The sequence below is a fragment of the Erythrolamprus reginae genome, chromosome Z, assembly GCF_031021105.1.
Source record: "Erythrolamprus reginae isolate rEryReg1 chromosome Z, rEryReg1.hap1, whole genome shotgun sequence".
In the NCBI taxonomy this organism is placed as follows: Eukaryota; Metazoa; Chordata; class Lepidosauria; order Squamata; family Dipsadidae; genus Erythrolamprus; species Erythrolamprus reginae.
The window spans coordinates 130,635,559-130,654,961 of NC_091963.1; the positions used below are offsets into that span (position 1 = coordinate 130,635,559).

The 19,403-nt window shown below is 39.8% G+C and overlaps 1 protein-coding gene across 3 annotated transcripts; it reads left to right on the forward strand.

Annotated features, from left to right (window-relative positions):
- The first annotated feature begins 1,672 nt into the window (after positions 1–1,672).
- KMT5C (lysine methyltransferase 5C) lies at positions 1,673–19,084 on the forward strand. 3 transcript variants are annotated; one of them, XM_070729899.1, is made up of 9 exons: positions 1,673–1,759; positions 9,554–9,696; positions 10,150–10,315; positions 10,818–10,927; positions 11,271–11,434; positions 13,362–13,381; positions 14,212–14,348; positions 14,879–15,063; positions 15,747–19,084. In XM_070729899.1, exons 2-9 carry the CDS (start codon positions 9,587–9,589, stop codon positions 16,592–16,594), a joined length of 1,740 nt encoding a protein of 579 aa, XP_070586000.1. In that variant the 5' UTR covers positions 1,673–1,759; positions 9,554–9,586; the 3' UTR covers positions 16,595–19,084. The 3 variants fall into 3 exon arrangements, with proteins under 3 accessions (XP_070586000.1, XP_070586002.1, XP_070586001.1); XM_070729901.1 differs by lacking the exon at positions 1,673–1,759 and adding an exon at positions 2,023–2,072; XM_070729900.1 differs by lacking the exon at positions 1,673–1,759 and adding an exon at positions 8,544–8,627.
- The last annotated feature ends 319 nt before the right edge of the window (positions 19,085–19,403 follow it).

Here is a 19,403-nt window from a genome sequence, read left to right on the forward strand (position 1 = left end):
AGAATTGGTCTAGCAAAGGTTTTGTATGCCTTAGTTTATAATACAATATCACTGGAAAAGAAAGTTCACAAGATTAGGTAGACAACTCTTAATGCCTTTTTGGCAATGTTGTTAGTGAGCTCTGGCACTTAGATCATTTGAGATGAAAACTCGAAGGTCTTTGACAGAATGAGCATAATCTACGAGGTCATATCTAGCCAGCTTGTATTTGGTGTTTCCAATGTGTAAGACAGAACATTAGAACAGAACATTCTTGGCAAGTCTATGTAGTTTTCCTGCAAACAGTACATAGGTGGTTTCTTTTCTTCTTCTCCCAATTGAAGCAGAGAATTTACTGTATTTTTTATGCAAGATTAATTAGATGGCACTATTTTAGGCAGGACCTTAATTAAATACCCCTCCCCCTTAAACTTATTTTTATTTTTATAGTTTGTATTGGGAGGGGCCCTGTGGGTCTTCTGGTGCAGGGGACCCTATATTATCCCAGACATGGCAATCCGGTCTCTTCTTGAAGGTCTCCAGTGTTGGGGTGTGAATAGGTTTCACTTATACCAGTAAAATGAGGATTTTTAGAACGAATTAAAACTGGATTTCGAAATGGGTAAAGTTGGAAAGAGTGAGACTTCCGTTCACTTTCCAAAAAGTTTGAAGTAATGTAACGGACAAATCTAAGCTTTCCGTTTCAATGCCTTCCTCTTCATAATGGGCGTGGCTTTGTGAGGCGAAGCAAATCGTGTGAGGGCTCAGTGATAGACAGCTAAAGTCGAGCAGTAAACTTGCTTAACGGTAAGGCACTTGGGTAGATCAGTCGAACCAATAGAGAATGGTGGCATTATGGCGGGAGATTTCAAATGGCGGAATCTACAGAAAGGGCAGTGAGGCTCGGTCAGTGGATCTCCCACCTTCAAAACTACTACTATGTCCGGCAGAGGAGAACGCTACTCTTTGATCAACAAGAATGGGGGAACGCCCACAAAAGCTGAAGAAAGAAGATGATTTGTCCAAGTTCGTTGAACTATCCAATGAGCTCTGGAAGGCGTAGCTTACTCGTTGATAAGCATTGCATTCGACCAATGAAGATAAGCCTGGGGGGAGGGCTGTGCCGTCTTTGTAAGAGAGGGTGATTTACATCTATTTGACATTGAATTATCCAATAGGGAAATATTGCTCTGTGTAGCCTAATATGCGCAATAAGCACGCTGTAGGCAGGATGCTGTTCCGAATAAGGTGCGACTGGAGGAAGAACGGCGGTAAGCAATTTGATAGGCAGCCTATTTGCCCAATCGGGCGCTTAGGCTGGGGGCCGCGTCCTCATTCGACTTCGGAAGGCGGACTCAAAATTAATGGACATCACTATCGTCGAATAAGATGCGACCACACCCCTTCCCTTATGTGAGCAACGGTAGGAATCAACAATAACACCCATCTGCCCTATCGAATAACAGACCGAGACGCTCTTTCCAAAGAAACTCTCTCTACACCAATCATGCTCGAGCATGCGGGTGGGAAGTCCGGGAGGCTGTCTTCGCTTTAGGGAGACACAATGGAGACACATTGGGGGGAAGAGGGTGGGGCCGCCTGCGATTGACGGCTGAGCGCAGCCAACCGCGCCCCGAGACTACAGGGCCGGGAAACTGACAGGCTTGCGGCGGAGCGAATCGCACGGGGAGGAAAGGCGGGCGGGCGCGCACGCGCGTCGCCAGGCGGGCGAACCAACACTTAAGAGAATAAGAAACGGAGCGCTCGTGCGGTTCTGCGTGTAAGAGAAAGGAAGAAAGGGAACAGGGAGGAGGAGGAGGAGGAGGGGGGGAAGCGAAAAGGGGGTGGAGGTTGCGGGGGCAAAAGTCCTTTGGGGACGGCCGCGGGTGAGAAGGAGGGGGGACGGGGGGGGGGGAGAGCACGGCTGTCTCTCGCGCGAGTGGTTTACCCCCAAGGCGCGGTGCGCGCTTGGGAGCCCGCGAAGGGAGGGGCGCGGGGGGGGGGGGCGGGAGGAAATCTCCCTTGGGTCGCATGAGGGTGGCGCGAGGCTGGGGCGGAAGCGGCTGCCTTCGACTTTTCCCCTCACAAAGTCGGTTAGTCAGTCTCTGCCTGTTGGGAAGGGGCCAAAACAGAGTGCCGCCCTCCCCCCCCCCGCGTTTCGTCCCCTCCCTTCCCAGTCCAGATCCTGAGGTAACAAAGCCCCCAAAATTGGCTTTTTTTCCTCTCAGGGTCAGAGCCCCTTCGCCCCTTCCCCCTCCTCTCCTGTTTCATCCCCAAAAAGCCTCTATCATGATCATAAAAAAACCCCCTGTTTCTTCATGCTCTCCCTCAAATCCACTCTCTTGCCCTTCAAATGAAGGGATAGTTTTAAGTTTCGGGTAAGGAGCATTCATTCAAAGAGGGGTGGCATACAATTATTATTATTATTATTATTATTATTATTATTATTATTATTATTATTATTATTATTATTCCTCCCAACTTTCCTGGCTTTCTGCAGAAAAATAAAAGGAAACAACCGCTATCTGTCTTTTAGCTATTTATATATACATGTGTGTGTGTGTGTGTGTGTGTATACATATATATACACATCTATCTATGACATCTGTTTTTGCTGAATTTGAAAATTAAGGGAGACTAGGATAGATCTATTTTGGCTTTGTTCTGGCCTCATCAGCTAGCCATACCCTTTCACTGGGATTTGAAAACCTAAAACGGTTTAAAACCAGGAGTTAAAGCAATTAAACAGTTTTTAAAAAATCATGCATATCTTAATGGCTGGATCATGATGGTATCCCATCTGATCAATGACCTCAGGCCTGCTGGAAAACCCAGGTCTTTACAGTTTTTCAGAATGTCAGTAGGGTGAGGGTAGTCTGCATCCCAGAAGGTAGCTGCTTCCAAAGAGATGGGGCCCTCCCCTTCCCTCAATATAGGTCAGCTATTCTGACCTGCCCTTAATTTTTAGGCAGCATTCTCAATAGGTTTAAAACAGGTTTTAGTCCAAGACATCAATGGGATACTAGCCTGGAAAAGTCTGATTAGGTGTAATTTGTATGTATTCATCTGTATGCCACCTTTATTTATTTTTTACAAATAATTCAAGGTGACAGCCAATCAAATTCTTTTTCAAATCTATTACATGTCTGTGGCGTCAACTAGCTTTCTCTTATCTCTGCATATGGTGTTCTAATGTTCTGTGTTAAAATATCTTCTCTTTATACAGTTGATCCAGAAATTTCCTATCCACAACTGTTGCATTCGGGATCTGAATCCAGTGTAACAGCAGATTTGAAGCTCTTGCTCATTGTTACACATACAGGAAGTCCTTTATTTAACAATCACAATTGAGTACAAAATTTGTTGCTAATTTAGACAATTGCCCCATTTTACAGCCTTTCTTGCCATGGTTATTAAGTGAATCCCTGCAGTTACATTAGTAACAGGTGGTTAAGTGAATCTGGCTTCTACCTTGACTTTGCTTGTCAGACGGTCACACATAACTCTGGGACACTCCATCCATTTGCAAATATGAACTAGTTGCCAAGCATCTGAATTTTGGTCATGTGACCACGGGGATGCTGCAACTGTCATGTTTGTGAAAATGGTCAGTCATTTTTTCAATGCCATTGTAACTTTAAACAGTCACTAAATGAATGGTTGTAAGTTGAAGACTTCCTATACTGTTTCACATACTGCTGCTGTAGATAAAGTTGCTACATATTTCTCCGAAAATAAGACCAAGTCTTATATTTCTTTGGGGGCCCAAAATAAGCACTAGGGCTTATTTTTTGGCAGTGTGTGTCTTATTTTATTTTCATGTATGGGAGGCCTACTTCTGCTTCCTTGTGACAGGGCAGGAGGCCATGCCCATGAGGTGTGTAGGGGGGTGGAGCTGCCCCACGTGCTCCACACCATCTTACCTCACCCCCCCCCCCCGCCGTAGCCAGGTTAACCCATATTGCCTCATGGCAGTGGCTTCAGCAATCCTGTCCAGCAGGACCCCACGTGGTCGCTGACCCACTTCTACTTGCTAATGTCTGCAACAGAACAGGAGGCCAGGCAATGTGCCCATGCCCTGGCCACAATGTAGGACTTATATTGGGGCTACAGTTTATGTTAGGTGCATGCATAAAACATGCTTATGTGGCTTATTTTCAGGATAGATCTTATTTTTGGGGAAACGGTATTTGAGGCACGTTTTTAAGCTTTTTTTGATACTTTTAAAATTACTATTGTGTATCAGAAACAAATAACGTGTGCTGATTCTTCAGTATCTGTCACGTTAGTACCTTTCAGAGGTTAGGACGATTCAACATCCAGCTACAAATAATTCTCTTGTGTTGGCACTTTCCTGTTTATCAGCAATTCTTTTTCACTAGAGTTCTTTTATATGTATGCAGTTATCACTAATTGATATCCACTCCTTCTGAAAAGGACTTGGGTATATGAAATCATAATATTTTCCCCTTCATAACAGCCTGGAATATTGCACTTTTTCCAATAACTATGGTAGTGCATCTTGCATATTTCATAAAACTAATAATGTGAATGTACTCTTAAGAAAAATATCTCAGTAATTTTGTTCATACAGTGCAAACAGCTATAATGTGGATCTCTTATTTGCTGTTTAGTGGGATGTATGAATGAAACCAAATATAGTTCACCCAATAAATCCTGTTTAGATTGATGGCAGTGTGATACACAAGCTAAATAAGAGGATTTTAGTTTGAAACATTTTTGAAAAATAGGCTGGCAGAATTATACATTTGGAAATAGCAAACATGCTGTTGTCTTGACTGTGTTCTTTTGCCCAACTTGATGCCCTCCCAATGTGCAATGGGGGGAGGGGGGCATAGTTTCACTTCCTGATGTGCATTGGGCAATGTGTGGTAGCACAGAGCTGCATTTAACTTTTTAAGGGAATCCTAGAACATGACCATACGATGCAAATTGGATATATTTTTCTTTGGCTTTTAAAGATGCATTTTTTGTTTTTTAAAACTATGTTAGCGCATGCAGTTTCAAGTTTTGTAAATCATATGGTAACATATTCCCACAAATGTTTAGCAGCACTTACAGGAATCTTGGGGTTATAGTTTGCCATCTTTATTCTACAAATTTTAGTCTAGTTAAGAATCATTGCTTTTTATCTACTCATAAAAAATTATTTAAATTATATAATGCTATATAAACATTCGCAAGGATTCTGCCGTATCGAAGACTAACTGCTATTTTTTCCTGACATTGCTGGGAAATGGGAGGAAGAAAAAAAGAAGCTGTAGCCTGTTATAGTTTAGAAAACTAAAGTCGGGAAAAGATTTGGGCCAGATTATGAAACTGGAACTTGCATGTTAATAGACTTGTGCTCCTTACAAATGGATTGTGGCAATCTTTAATTAACACACTATCTCTTTAGAAGAATACTTTGAAGAAATACTTCACACTGTATGTCAGGAGTGAAATGCTCCAGTTCGTTCATGCCTGTCGGTCGTTGGAAAGTCGGTTACGAAGGCAGTGTGAGGGTCCGCCCGGGCGCCACCATTTGGGTTCCTTTACCCTCTGCACATGTACAGAATGCTTTGGGTATGCACAAAGGGTAAAAGAACCCAAATGGCAGCATTTAGGCAGGTGGATGGAACCTCGTGTTCCCTTCATGACCGGCTCTCCAATGACCGACAGGCACAAGTGAACTGGAAACATTTCACTCCTGGTATATGTGATGAAGTATAATGGTTTCAACAATTTTGCCTTGAAATAGTCACAGTGGTGTAGAAAGATGAAAATCTGCTTTATTCAGTTTAGTACAATGGTTTTATGGTATTTTGCACATTTGCTGTACAAATTTTAAAAAATTGCAAATGAGTTAATGAATTTCAAACAATTTCAATGTAAGATATAGAACTGTGTAAATCTGGGTAACTTGTACGACTATTTTTTGTGGCATCCGGCCCACAAATTCCTGACTTTTTAAACTACTGTATAGGAATTTTGTATTTATCTCTTTTTAAACTATAGGAATTTTGTATTTATCTCTTTTGTGCCACAATATTATTTTATTGTTTCATATAGTGTAATTAAATCATGAATTAATAACATACATTGGATCTATCTGACACTCTAGGCCCGTGATGGCGAACCTATGGCATGTGTGCTACAGGTGGCATGCAGAGCCATATCGAAGGGTACACAAAGCGTTGTCCTTTGTCAGCTCCAACATGCATGCCTGCGCTAGCCAGCTGATTTCCTCCTCTGGATGTTTCAGGGAAGCTTCCCTGAAGCCCTGAATGCAAAAAACCACCCAACGGGCAAACTGGAAGTTTGGAAAAATGGTCTTCCGGTTTGCTCGTTGTGCTGTTTTCTGCACTCTGGAAGCTTCAGGGAAACTTCCTAAAGCCCTGGAGTGTGAAAAACAACTCAATGGGGAAACCAGAAGTCCATTTTTCCAGAACTTTGGTTTGCTGGTTTGGCCATTTTTTCCCACCATCCCAGGTTTCAGTGAGGTCTATCCGCATGCATGGGGATGGGGGGGGGGGGAGGTTGTGCGCAGGGACAGCATGTGGGGGTGCACATGCATGGGGGAAAGGGAACGGATGTGGGCACATGCGTCCATGCTAACACACGCACACACATCCTTTTGGCACACAAATAAAAAAACGTTCCCCATCGCTTCCCTAGGCTAAAAATATCCTGTTTGTGGTTCAGTGTGTCATGTTAAATCAGAGAACTAGGCTGAATAAATTGTGGTTCAGTTAAAATAAGGTATTCATTTCAGGTGAGTATAGCTTTCTCTAACTTCAAATGATTACTTTGCCCTTAGCTATATCATTAAGTAGGAGACAACAGGTGGCTGGGTTTGGAAGATAAGTATAGTTGGGATTGGTCAGTATTTGAATGGAAATCAGCTACAGATTAGTTGCAAAAGAAAGAAAACCTACATTAACTGATTTGCATTTAGAGTATATCTTGCTGTAATCCACAACAACTCAGGAGCTGGTAAGTTAGAAACAAAGGCTTGACAAGAATATTGACTTCATATCCCAATATAGTTTTCACAGTATCATGGTGCTCCTAACTCAGCAATTGATGTTTTCTTGCAAAACCTGAAGGCATTGTTTTCATAATAAGAACAATCCTAACAGAAATACAAACTATGAAGAGTGAAGGAGTTTACAGGGTGTCTGGAATATAAATTGCTTTGCTTCAGTTAGAAGCCAAGTGGACAAGTCTATGTACAAGAAATAGGGGTCTTTCAAAATTATCTGGGATGTGTTTATTCATCCTAGTCCTGAGATAGATAGGATGCTTGTGACATTGCTTTGCTACTTGTTGATTGGATCCCTGCTTTTCCTGGTTGGTGAAGGCTTCTAAGGAGGTGACACAAGCTGGATTGGAGGAGTAATGAATACTCTATCTTGAGAAGGGGTGATTCTGCCTGCCTTGAAAGATGATGGTGTACTACTACCCACACAGGACGTTGACAGGGATGTCAAACTGGCAGCCTGCAGGCTGGATGTGTCAAATGTAGGCCATGTCCATCCTAGCTTTGCGAATGGGAAAAACGTCAAGATGGCAATGTGACACAGCAAGTTTGACATCCATGCAGTAACATTTTCATTCATTTCATTGAAAATGTAAGCTTAGAGTCTATGACTAATGTATTAGACTGAGTGAATAGATAATTAAATGAATAAATACATAGTATTTGGATCAACTATCTGGTAGATGCAAACACGAGAGGAATCCTGATATTTTTATGATTCTAGAGTCAATTTCCAGTGTATCTCTTGTTCTAATGGATAAAGCTGACTATCCTGGCCTCGATTCTTGGAGAACAAGTTTTCTCAAACCAGCAATTCTAGCTGTCTGGGGGAAGAATGACGAAGAAGTTCTATTTATTTTACCAAGAAAATCCTTAGGGATTTGATGAATCTGAGAAACAACAGTGTAATTTCTGTTATTTTTTTTTCATCTCAGTAACATAGGGGAACATTCAGATGAGATCCTATATGTGCCAAACTACTTTGGAAGTAGGGGTAGCAAACAACAAATAAGCCTGCTTGGTAAACCAGCTAGTATTTGAAAATTCTTGTTGAAGAATGCCTAATTTGCTTGATTTTTAGAGTGGGTTTGTTCATCATTTTATAGGGCTTCTGGGTATTAAATATTCACTGTTAAGGCAGTGAGCTATGTAAAAATATTATTTGTAAGGGTTGGTAAAGTGTATCTTTTCTGTAGGTGGTATTAAATGTTTTGAAAGTTTTAAAATACCATAACTGGAGAGAAAATATTTTAACAGATTGGGACCAAATTAAAAATTTAAAGTCTGGTTATTTTGACATCCTGGAGAAAAAACAATTACATATTTATTTCTCTGCTCCTTCTCATAGAAACATGATGCAGGAGAGAAATCCTGAAATTTTTAGAATGTTTTATTCTCAGACACGTATTTTGCTTTAATGTACAATTTATAACCATTTATTAATTGTATTATACAGTTTATGATTAATAAAGAATATTAAGTCTTGATCCTGTTGTAAGTCTGTCACAACTCTTTTGAGTAGGAAGTGAAAAAATGCATCAACAAAGGAGAGCAAGCATCAGCAAGTTTGGAATACTAGTTCCAGTATAACCAGAACTAGAAAGAGGCAAGAATTCAAGAAATAATGTGGAATCTTTTTGTATTTTAAAATGTAATCTCTCTAATCAAATTCATTTTTGCTGATGCAAGCAGTTTGCCATTTCCTTACAATGTTGCTTTGATATCCCAAACCACTTTACATCTCAGGAATTGCTGGTGTTCTATCCAGGACTAAGTCTAACCCTGATTGTCTTCTAAGCCCTACAAAGGTTAATCAGATGCTGCCACCTGCTGGGCATCTCTCACAAATATTCCACCAGATGGAATTTATTGGTGTAGGGCACCAATTTGAGGAACATAAAAGAGGAATTATTTAAGGTTTTAGATTAAAATATTTGTATTTCATGTTTTGAGTTATAAGATACGTTTTAAAAACATTTTTGTAAGAAATATTTCATAGAGATTTTTACAGTGCTTTCCCCCTCCCTTTGACCATGGAGAATTTTGTTTTGCTGATCAGATCAAATGAACGTTATATGAGGCTCAGGCTTAATAAAGTGGCATTGTGACATTTGTCACAATATTAAAAAGTTACATCAAATATAAAGCATAATGAAATAATTTTCTTTATCAATTCAGTTTCTTAGTGATTAATCTGCAGGTATGAAAAATGTTTCTTGGCTTATACTTCAAATAAAAAATATACACAGTGGCAGCATTAACATAATACAGATATGATGTGGAAAGATGTTATTTTTTACTAGTAGTTTTAAAATTAGTTTTAGTTTATTAGAACCATTCTAATAAAAGTTGACTTTCTTAAAATCTCAGTGTACATGCAAATAGCAAGGTAAAATTATGGTAGGGGTTGTAGGGAATATTTCTACTCATTTTAATATTTGCTAATCTTGCTTTTATTGAAGTTTTGATTCAGATTCCCAACTTCCCTGTATTTTGCTTTAATTATCTTTCTCATTTCTCTCTTATGGCTAGCGGAGTTGAGAACAGCATGGTTCTAGAAAGAAGATGGGTTCTACTAGGTTAACTGCAAAAGAACTATGTGAGAATGACGACCTTGCCACGACGTTAATTCTTGACTCCTACCTTGGCTTTAAGACTCATAAAATGAATGTAAGGTAAGATCTAGGAATGGATACAAAATAGGTTTGAAAATTAAGATTGTAAATAGATAAGATTTTTATATATTTGAATATTAAAATGGTGAGGATTGAGAGTACAGTACAGGTAGTCTTCGACATACAATTGGGACCAGATTTTTTTTATTGGTGGGCTCTGAATCCAGCAGAGGCATCCTGTGCTACAGCAGATTTGCAAGCACTGGTGCATAGCTGAGATGGGAAAGATAAGCAGGTGGGGGGCAGTTGCAGCATGTCTATGATTGTTAGTGCAAGTAAACTGCCAGGCACCTGAATTTTGAACACATGATTGCAGGGGTGCTGTAACAATTAATGTTTCCATTTTGACCATTGTAATTTTAATTGATTATTGAACTAATGGTCATAAGTCAAAGAATACCTGAAGTGGGGGGAAAGGTTACAAAAGAAATTCTTCCTCTTTCATTTTTATAGCCCACTCCCAGCCATCAGGAGGAAGCATCATTTACGGGAGGCAGTAGAAGCTTTTCGGAAGCGCAAGGACCTAGAAGCAGCATATCAAGCATTGGTGCAGGGTGGCTGGGCCTGCCAATATTTTGCAAATCGGAGTCATCAGCAGGAAGCTGCCCTCAAGACTCAAGTACAATCCTGGTTTCTGTCTGTTTAATGGCTGGAAAGCACACTGAAGTGTGAAAAAGTTATTTATATATACTTTTTCATACCAATCATGTTTTTTTGGATTATTACATTATGGCTCTTATCCTATAGTCAGCAGGGTAGTTAGGGTTTAGAAAGGCTGTTCCATAATGAGTTGTTTATTATTAAAATTGAAATATGGGGCATGTAATTGTAACATAAGCTGGCAGTGAATGTCCATAGAGGCTGGTGGTAGATGAAAGGACCAAGGAGTATCATTTTCTTCTTTTTTTATCTGTTTTTCGTTTGAAGTTTTAAGCATCTTCAACTGATGGGAATGTCAGCTTGATAGAACGAAAATCATTTATGAACTATAGTGAGATACATTTTATATGGAAAGAGAATAAATATATTCATAGAAAAGACATTTTTTGTAAACCACTCAAGGCAGAAAACATGTCTAACACTCTTCTTCCTCTCTTCCCCCTCTCCCATACCCATCTCAGATTTTTCGGTACCTTCGCATTTTCCTTCCTGAGAGCGGTTTTGTCATCAGACGCTGTAGTCGATATTCCTTAGAAATAAATGGAGCCCGGGTAGTGTCTACAAAATCATGGTAAGTTCATACTGTAATTGCTTCCCCATGTGGAAAAAAATATTAACTTGCATGCTGGATTATATTAAGAGATAAATAAATATAAATAGAATGCTGACGCATAAAACCCCCCAAAATGTATAAAGCAACATTGAGAGGAAAATAAAGGGAGGGGTAAGGAGTGCTTTTTCTGATGTGTATTTCATAACAGGGCATGTCCATTAGAAAAGCTTCCTTTCCATCTAAAATGCAAAGAAGTGGACAATCAAGTAGCCATGCATTTGCTCTTGCACGTTTTACTTAAGATTACAGCAGCATAATCCTCTGGATAGGTAAGGTTATTTTTTTTCCCCTCTCCCATAAGGAGAAAGAATGATAAACTGGAGCTTTTAGAAGGCTACATTGCAGAACTGACAGAACCCGATGAGAGCCTCCTCCGAGCAGGTGAAAATGACTTCAGCATCATGTACTCCACCCGGAAACAGTGTGCCCAGCTTTGGCTAGGGCCTGCAGCCTTCATTAATCATGGTAGGTGGAAGCCTTCAGGTGCAAGCTAGAGAGGTAGTTCCATCAAACTGTTTAAATTGCTATGAAAATGATAATGGTAAGTCTCATATAAGTGGTCTTATAACTTAGACCAGCTGATGAGTAGGAATAAGATAGTTATCTATCCCAGATCAGAGAGTAAATAATAAATAATATTTTAGTTAAGTATTTGGGAAATTGAATTTTCTAGAGCTATCAGTAGGGATACATCAGAAACAAGCAGTAGAGAAGACTGGCATTTAGCAAACATGCAGTTATTAATGGGGCAATAAAGCAACCAGGATTCAGTTGAGAGTATATTATTCAAAGCTCATGTGGGGAGTGCTTATTAGACATGTTGACATTTTCTTAAACCTTTTCTTGGGCTATTGTGAAACAAGGGAAAGACACAACTTCTTTACAGAATTGTTACAGGAGCTGTGTCAGTGTTTCCAGATCTCCGAATCAGTTTCCCATCTTCAAATCTGAACTGCTGCATGGTCCTAATTACAGTATTAAGAATTAATAATCTCATTTCAGATAGCTTTGTAGATGCTTCTGACACAAATACAAACAAACAGGACTCTACTTGACAAGTTATTGCCAAAACCTGCATTATATTTCATTGACAATGTTTTAAAATCTGTTTGAATCTTGATGTCTAGATACTGTTTACGTTTTCTCTTACAAAAATGAATATATTTTCCTAGTTAATATGATTGACTAGGTAATAATGCTAAGGTATCTTTTATATTCACTATAACAGTCATTGTCTTTGGATGACATATAGGTGAATTGTTGCTACTAATGGTTTCTTTTGAGATTTTTTTAGATTTTAGTAAAAGGGCAAGAAAAAAGACATTGTAGCGAGTTGTTTCTTTGGTAGAATTACTGAAACTTAAAGGCACCAGAGCTTAAAAGATCAATTGGTTCTAAAGAAATACAAATGTACCTCCTTATTTGCCCAGTTAATGACCGGACAGAAGCAGTTTCTTTGGAGTCAGTGGCCTAATTATGTCACTCTGTATGTGCATCTGTGCAAGTTATCTCATCTATTATTTTCTAAAATAAGCATTTGCCAAGTGATTATTTTAACAATTGGGGGATATATAGGTGCTAATTATCAATATAGGTGGCCTGTAGATTAAAAATTAGTTAGTTTAAGGAATTTATCCTAAATGTATTTGAATATCTAGTCAGGATTCTATGTTTTATATTGAATAGAGGGCTGTTTAATTTTTTTGAATCTGGAAACAAATTCCATAAACATTTAATGTTAAACTTGTGTTATTTATATAAAGACTAGTTATAAAAAGGCAAACAGAATAAGATCTTCTAAATTTATGTATTTATTATTTATTCATTTTTTATATTTCTAGATAGATAAAATGGGAGATGTTTAGGTACCAGCTATTTGTGAGGCAATAATCTTTTAAGAAAGCTTTCTTAGTTGTTAATTGCTTAAAATGCTGTATTAGTAAGGCTTTCAAATGACCAAGGGGTTATCTGATAAATTAGGGTTCAGAATTTAACTGCAAAAGGCAATAATAAATTGAACTTTCTTGGAAACTTATTTCCTTTCAATATTTTAACATTTTCCCTAAGAGGGTACAAGACATAAGGCACAAATATTTGCAAATTATTGAGTGAATGAGAGAGATTTGCTGTAATATATACGAATGAAGATTTAAGCCAAATATAGTAATTTTCTTTGATTGGATTTCTATAATTTACATGTCACCTGCCCAATTGATTCAGATTTGTAAATGCTTTCAGATAAAGCAAAATGTACTGTTGAAAAGATGACCAAATTTTCTCTGTTGCGAAGTTTCTGCTAAGAAAGAATACTTGTAATTCATGTTTACCTCTTTTTAAAAATCTCCCTTTTTCTTCTTATTGTTCCCCTGCAAAATGTAATTCCTATCCACAGACTGCAGACCAAACTGCAAGGTAAGCTGTGTTGCCATATTCTTGGGATAAGGGATGCTGTTAATTGGAATACAAGAATACAAGCTTGGGATGAAGTCTAAACATATTACTGACTTCAGTGAATAGGAATGAGAGGGAATGTGTTTGGGGAGAGGTTGAAATCGATCAGGAGCACAATATACTGTAGAAGTGTCTGGAAAACCCTTAGAAGGAGTTGTAATTGTCTGAGGTAGAAAAGTATCTCTTTGTAACCCTACAAGCTCTACCTCATTAAAAATTATATACGTACATACATACATATCATTCAAGGCCAGACCTCATAAAATTGCGAGATCAATGGCTCCAAGCTTGCTGGAAAAGCCAGGTCTTCAACGCTTTCCGGAAGGTCAATGGAGTGGGGGCAGTCCGATTCTCAGGGGGTAGTTGGTTCCAGAGAGCCGGGGCAGTTACAGAGAAGGCTCTTCCCTGCAGGCCCACCAGCCGACACTGTTTAGCTGATGGAACCTGGAGGAGACTAGCTCTATAGGATCTTACTGGGAACTTTGAGGTAGAAGGCAGTCTCAGAGATATGTTATAATTCTCAGAATATGTTATAGTTTTCCATTGTTTAGGGTCAGTAAAATCAAATTCCCTTTGATATCCTGTTTTGCAAAATTGCGCTACAAAGGCATAAGAAGTTTAAATAAATAGCTTTGAGAAAGAGTTGATTTGAATTGTGGATTTTCTGAAGGAGAGGAGGAGACTGCTGCGTTCTCCTTCTCTCCTATGAGCTTCTTGAATCCGCTTCTTACCTTTCTGATTATCTTTTCCCCCCTGCTATTTCTATCCCCAACCCATTGTTTGTGTTGTAGTTTGTCCCAATGGATGGAAACACTGCTTGTGTCAAGGTGCTGCGGGACATTGAGCCAGATGATGAGATCACATGCTTCTATGGTGACGGCTTCTTTGGGGAGAACAATGAATTATGTGAATGCCACACTTGTGAAAGGTGAAAATGGAAAGGAGCAGAATCTAAACTATTGGGAGCTGATTGGGAGTTGGATTTCTCAGTTTCTGAGAAACAGTTGCAGGAAAGGAAACCAAATGATAATCTCCATTAATTCTTTCCCCAATCTTCCAATACATTCAGCAATCATTTCTGGCAAGAAGAGTAGACTGCTTAATACCCAGGTGTTAACAAGCCTTAGTTCTCAAGGGATGGTTGCTAGCGAGCATAGGATTTTGAAAGGGGAGGGCCAGTATTTTTCTTCTATTATTGCAAGAGTCCTGGAAAGATCGATGGTAGCATCTAAAGTCTAGGAAGAGGAAGGTATAACTGTCCTGACACAGAGTTCATCAGAGGGAAATCTCTTCATCTTTAGTACTATGTCTTAATTTTTCATGCATTTGGCAAATGCCTTGGAGTTTGTTTTCTCGAAGGTTAGAAAAGGATGTATAAATATTCTGAGTAAGCAGTGATCTTTTTGATTAATGCTGGGCTGCTCCTGATATTGTTTTTCATTCTCAATTTTTCCTTAGGAAAGGGGAAGGAGCTTTTCGCCTCCTGAATCAGACCCCGTTGCGACCTACCTCAGTCAGTGAGAAATACCTACTGAGAGAGACAGACGGCCGTCTACAGAGGTGGAAAAATCAGTCTTGCAAGCTTGCTCAACGTAATGTGAAAGTGGGACACAAAACCCGGCGCAGGAAATCACAATTACATGGTGAGATATGCAAAAATACTTAACTGGAATAGATTTTGTGCATCATAGTGCTGTGCAGGACAATATGATTTGCTTATCACCTGCAGTGTAATCATAATGTCTATTATAATGAAGACTGTTACATCCCTGTCAGTCTCAGGATTTGTTCCATAGCAGTAGTTACCCCAACTTTTTGTGGTAGCAAAACTAAAGTAGTAATTTATATATATTATTAAAGTGATACTCAAGACCTAGCCTAGCTGCAGTATTAGATTATAGCCTGGCAGAACTAATTAGGTATCCTAGCATACTTCCTGTATTGGGAAATGTTCAGATATTTGGCTCCAAAGTGGGAAAAATAAGCTATCCTTAATGTTTTCTGGGATCTTGCACTTTGTGATTTCAAAAAATTGCACAGCTTCTCTGTGAGACTGCTGACAAGTACTGTGAGGTTATCTATGCCAGATCTGTTTTAAAGCGTCAAATATTTACATGTTTAAAGAAAAGGTTTATAGGATTATGGATGTTAGTGTCGAATGGATAATGAAGCACCCAACTCCATCATCTTAAAGCCTTGAAAAATCAAGGGAGAAATGGAAGTTGCCTATTGTGTAGCGAAGATATGGCAGCAGTAGATAATAATAATAAGAAACTGGGAAATGGAGTAAAATTCTTAATAACTGATACCCCTTTTCCTTTTCTAGGTGCTGCACACAGATATACCATTCGCTGGTATTTTAAAATGCTCAAGCCTTTATATATCCCAGTGCACAACTGCTTGGCCTGCAGAACACATGGATGCAAGCTCCGTAAGCAGCCTCTGGTGTCTCTGCTTCGTTGTCCTTCTCCTGTGTTATCTGTATTGCACCTCAGGCAGTTTTTGAGAAACAAGAATTGCTACTCCAAGGCCCAGAAAAGCTGCTCTCTTGCAAAGATGCACAATGGCCCTGAAAGCCCTGGCTTGGCCAACCAGGGCAGCCTGGTAGTGAATCTTGGGAAGAGAATTCCCTTGGACTGGGCAAGGTTTCATAGGGAAGTAGTGTGTGACGTTGAGGAGGAAAACACCAATCAGGAGTTTAGCCAGGGGACCGAGGAATATGATTCAAGGAATACGGAGAGTCATGATAATGTTAAGGAAACCTATGAATCAGGATCTAAGGTTCTCCATTCAGGAGAGCAAATCCCCCTTGATTCTTCAGGTTCTCTTTCACCCAGTCTGTGCAGACCAAGGAGCACGGCCCAGCGCCAAGCTCATGTTTTGCCCCAATCTCAGTTGTCATTACCAATGGTAGACCCCAAACTTTCCCAGTACGCTCACGTCCGCCTGGAGGGCCCGCCTTTTGGAGGCAGACAGTGCTGGCAGCATCCCCCTTCAGTCAAGACGGAGGAGGAACAAGCGGAGGAGCAGCATCTTCCTAAGCGGATGGTTTCCTTTCCTCCTTTTGCTCCACCCAAACGGCTTCGATTGGTAATGAGCCATGGTTCCATCAACCTCGAGGTAGCTGCAAGCCCCTGTGAGGAAATGTCCTCTGATCTGTCTGAGCTTCTGTAACTGAAAACAAGACTTTAGCTTCTTATTGAATTTACCCATGATAACCATCTACCAGAATTTGCCTGAAATTATCCATCTTTTTGTTGTGCCCTTCTCCCCATCATCTTGTATGGGTTGATAACATCTCTTCTGAAGTAATGTCCCCAGGTGGGCACAAAGCTGCCTGTGCTAAAAACGCAGCCTTGTGTTCGACTCCTACTTTTTTCCATTGAAATTGATATTTCAGTTATCTTTCCAGAGTACTTCCTTTATCACTTCCTCACTATTCATTTAAAAAATATGTTCTCCACTACTTTGCCAAATTTCACTGTATAGTCTTGAAACCTAAGCCATATAGTAGACTGCATGGATGCTTTGGATTGCCTCCTGGTCTTTTCTTTGAACTCTACTTTCTCTTTCACAAAGTCCTTTCATCTCTCTACTCTCAATATCCCCATGCTCTCGTTTATAGCACTGTAGTCATAGACTTCTTGACAGATGAACATGGTATTTTGGCATTTATTGTCCCTACAAAGTGAGGCAGAATTGGTGATGTGACTTGTGGAGGAAAGAAAACCAGCATCTAATCAGGGAAGTCTCTTTGAAACTTATTGTAAGAAAACCAGCAACCAGAAGTGCACATTGGCATGCAGCCTAAATTGCTCAGTCCATTTAGCCTGAAGGCTGTTCTTTGCTAAACAGGCTTATATAGGTAATTAAATGTTCTTGCTCCTCTTCTTTTGCGGTCTCACTGTTTGGGTGCCTATTGTTACAAGACAGCTAATTTTCTAGTTTTGGAAGCTACTTTTATATTAGTTAATCTGTGTGACTTGTTTCTTCTCCCAGCCAGAGTTTTAAACAAGTGTCTGCTGGGGCTTTTTTAGAATCTTAACGAACTTTAGATATTCAGGTGTTTTATATTTGATAAAGTTGAGCTGCTTGGCTCAGGGGCATTGCGATAAAGGGGCTTCCTTCTGTGAGAGGCTGATGAGCAGGATAAAAGTTCTTCTTTAGTGTGGCCTAACTCAGTTCAAAATCACATATGGTAAGTGGATTTGCTGTATATTCTTCCCGTTCATCTTGCCATGACAGGATTTTGAACAGATAGGGCACATTCTGGTAGAAATCTGAGTGCAAGGTATATGGGGAGAGGTGGTGGCAATTGAATGGGTGAAACATTGCGCTTAAGCTTTTCCTTTCAAGTGCTTGCTTTATTTTGAAATTTTGTGAAATCCTTTGTGGTGTTACCTTTGGATATATATCCAAAAGTCTTAGGACAGCCTGATGTTCCTTTTCCAACTCCTCCTTTTTTGTTGTTTGTTTGGTATTGTAGTTTGGTGTGGTTAGTATTAGAAAAGCTTGTCTAGATGGCTTGAAGGTCATGTGAAGATGGGGATTAAGCTGTGCACATTTAAGAATAAATTCTAGTAAATTTAGACTTTCTTTTAAATACTTATGCGTAGAATCCAGCATAGGTTCTTTATCTGAAGTTGGAAAATCTGAATTATAGAGCTTTTAGAGTAGCAACTTGTTTGTCTGGCATGCATTCTGAGATACATAATGTATTGCAATTCTGGGTTTTTATTGCTTTGCAAACAGGTGCTGATTCCTGGGAAACAATTTGTTAAGAGGTAATTCATTTGATTGTCCAGAATTACCACTGTCTGTGGACATTTTTCTTTTACTCTTCCAGACCTGTTTGAAAACTGATAGTTTAAAAAAAGTTAGTGAACCTGATAAATGTGGTCCTTAACTTATGTTCATAATTGGGACTAGAATTTTGATCGCTAAACAATGCAGTCATAAAGTGAGACATAATGTGACTACATTACATAGTGACCACAATCCTGGCAGTTCCTGTCACTGCGATTAAGCAAATTTTGATTATTAGCCAAGGACCCACTCCAAACATTCTAAGATTGGTCTCTTTCAGATCTGAGTCTGCCTATCTCTCCCCCAACCTCCACCTCATCCCCAAAATCTTTGCACTTTTGGCTGTCCTGCACCCTGCCTTGGAAAGCTGCAGCTGTTCCAATTCTAGTTGCCCTCGCCATCCAGCACTCAGAGACACCTCCACTACCCCAACTTGAGCTTTGCTACTATGTTCTTGCTGACAAGGTTTATCCATCCTGGCTAGTGGGTAGTACTGGGACTGTCTTCAAGATTGGGGTGGGGGGAAGCACAAAGTTCTTTCCAGAGCTGAAATATTCCTTTGTGCTGTGCTCCTGGGGACAAATAGGGCTGGCTTTGTGCTATAAAAAAAGGGGGAAACCTGAAAGTAAAACTTGATGAAAGGAGATGCTTTGTGGGTCTCCCCTCCCTGCTTTTTATATAGTGTAAAGCCAGCCACGTACATCCCGGAACATGTTGCAAAGAGGTGTTTTGTTGCGCTGTGGCCCTTTTAAGCTTCTTTGTCCTTTTTTTGCAGCACAAAGCTGGCCTCAGACCAACCCAGCCCAACCACCAGGCTTGACATACCTTGTCAGCAGTAGAGCAAAAAAAAAAAGAAAACTGAAGATCAACTGGGGCAGCATAGCAAAAGGCAGCAGGGAGCCAAATGGGATTGGGAGAGGGGATACAATAGGCAATGGAAGGAGTTGAAGTGTCCCTGTGGTGGTAAATATGGGCAGGCTGCTAAGCACCTGAAATTTGATTATGTTACAGGGCACTGCCATGGCTGTAACTTCGGGCATGTGTCATAAGTCCCTATGTTCAGCTTCATTGTAACTGAACACTTGCTGAACAAATGGTCATAAGTAAAGGACTGCTTGTATCACATCTCTGACTAAAATAATTGAGACATAGCTGAAATTGTACATCTTTTTCCTGT

Bases quoted from the DNA above. Each gene is read 5' to 3' on its own strand.
- KMT5C (XM_070729899.1), top strand. From the start codon at position 9,587: ATGGGTTCTACTAGGTTAACTGCAAAAGAACTATGTGAGAATGACGAC. The intron at 14,349-14,878 runs GTGAAAATGGAA...ATTTTTCCTTAG, and splicing joins GAATGCCACACTTGTGAAAG to GAAAGGGGAAGGAGCTTTTC. The intron at 15,064-15,746 runs GTGAGATATGCA...TTCCTTTTCTAG, and splicing joins CAGGAAATCACAATTACATG to GTGCTGCACACAGATATACC.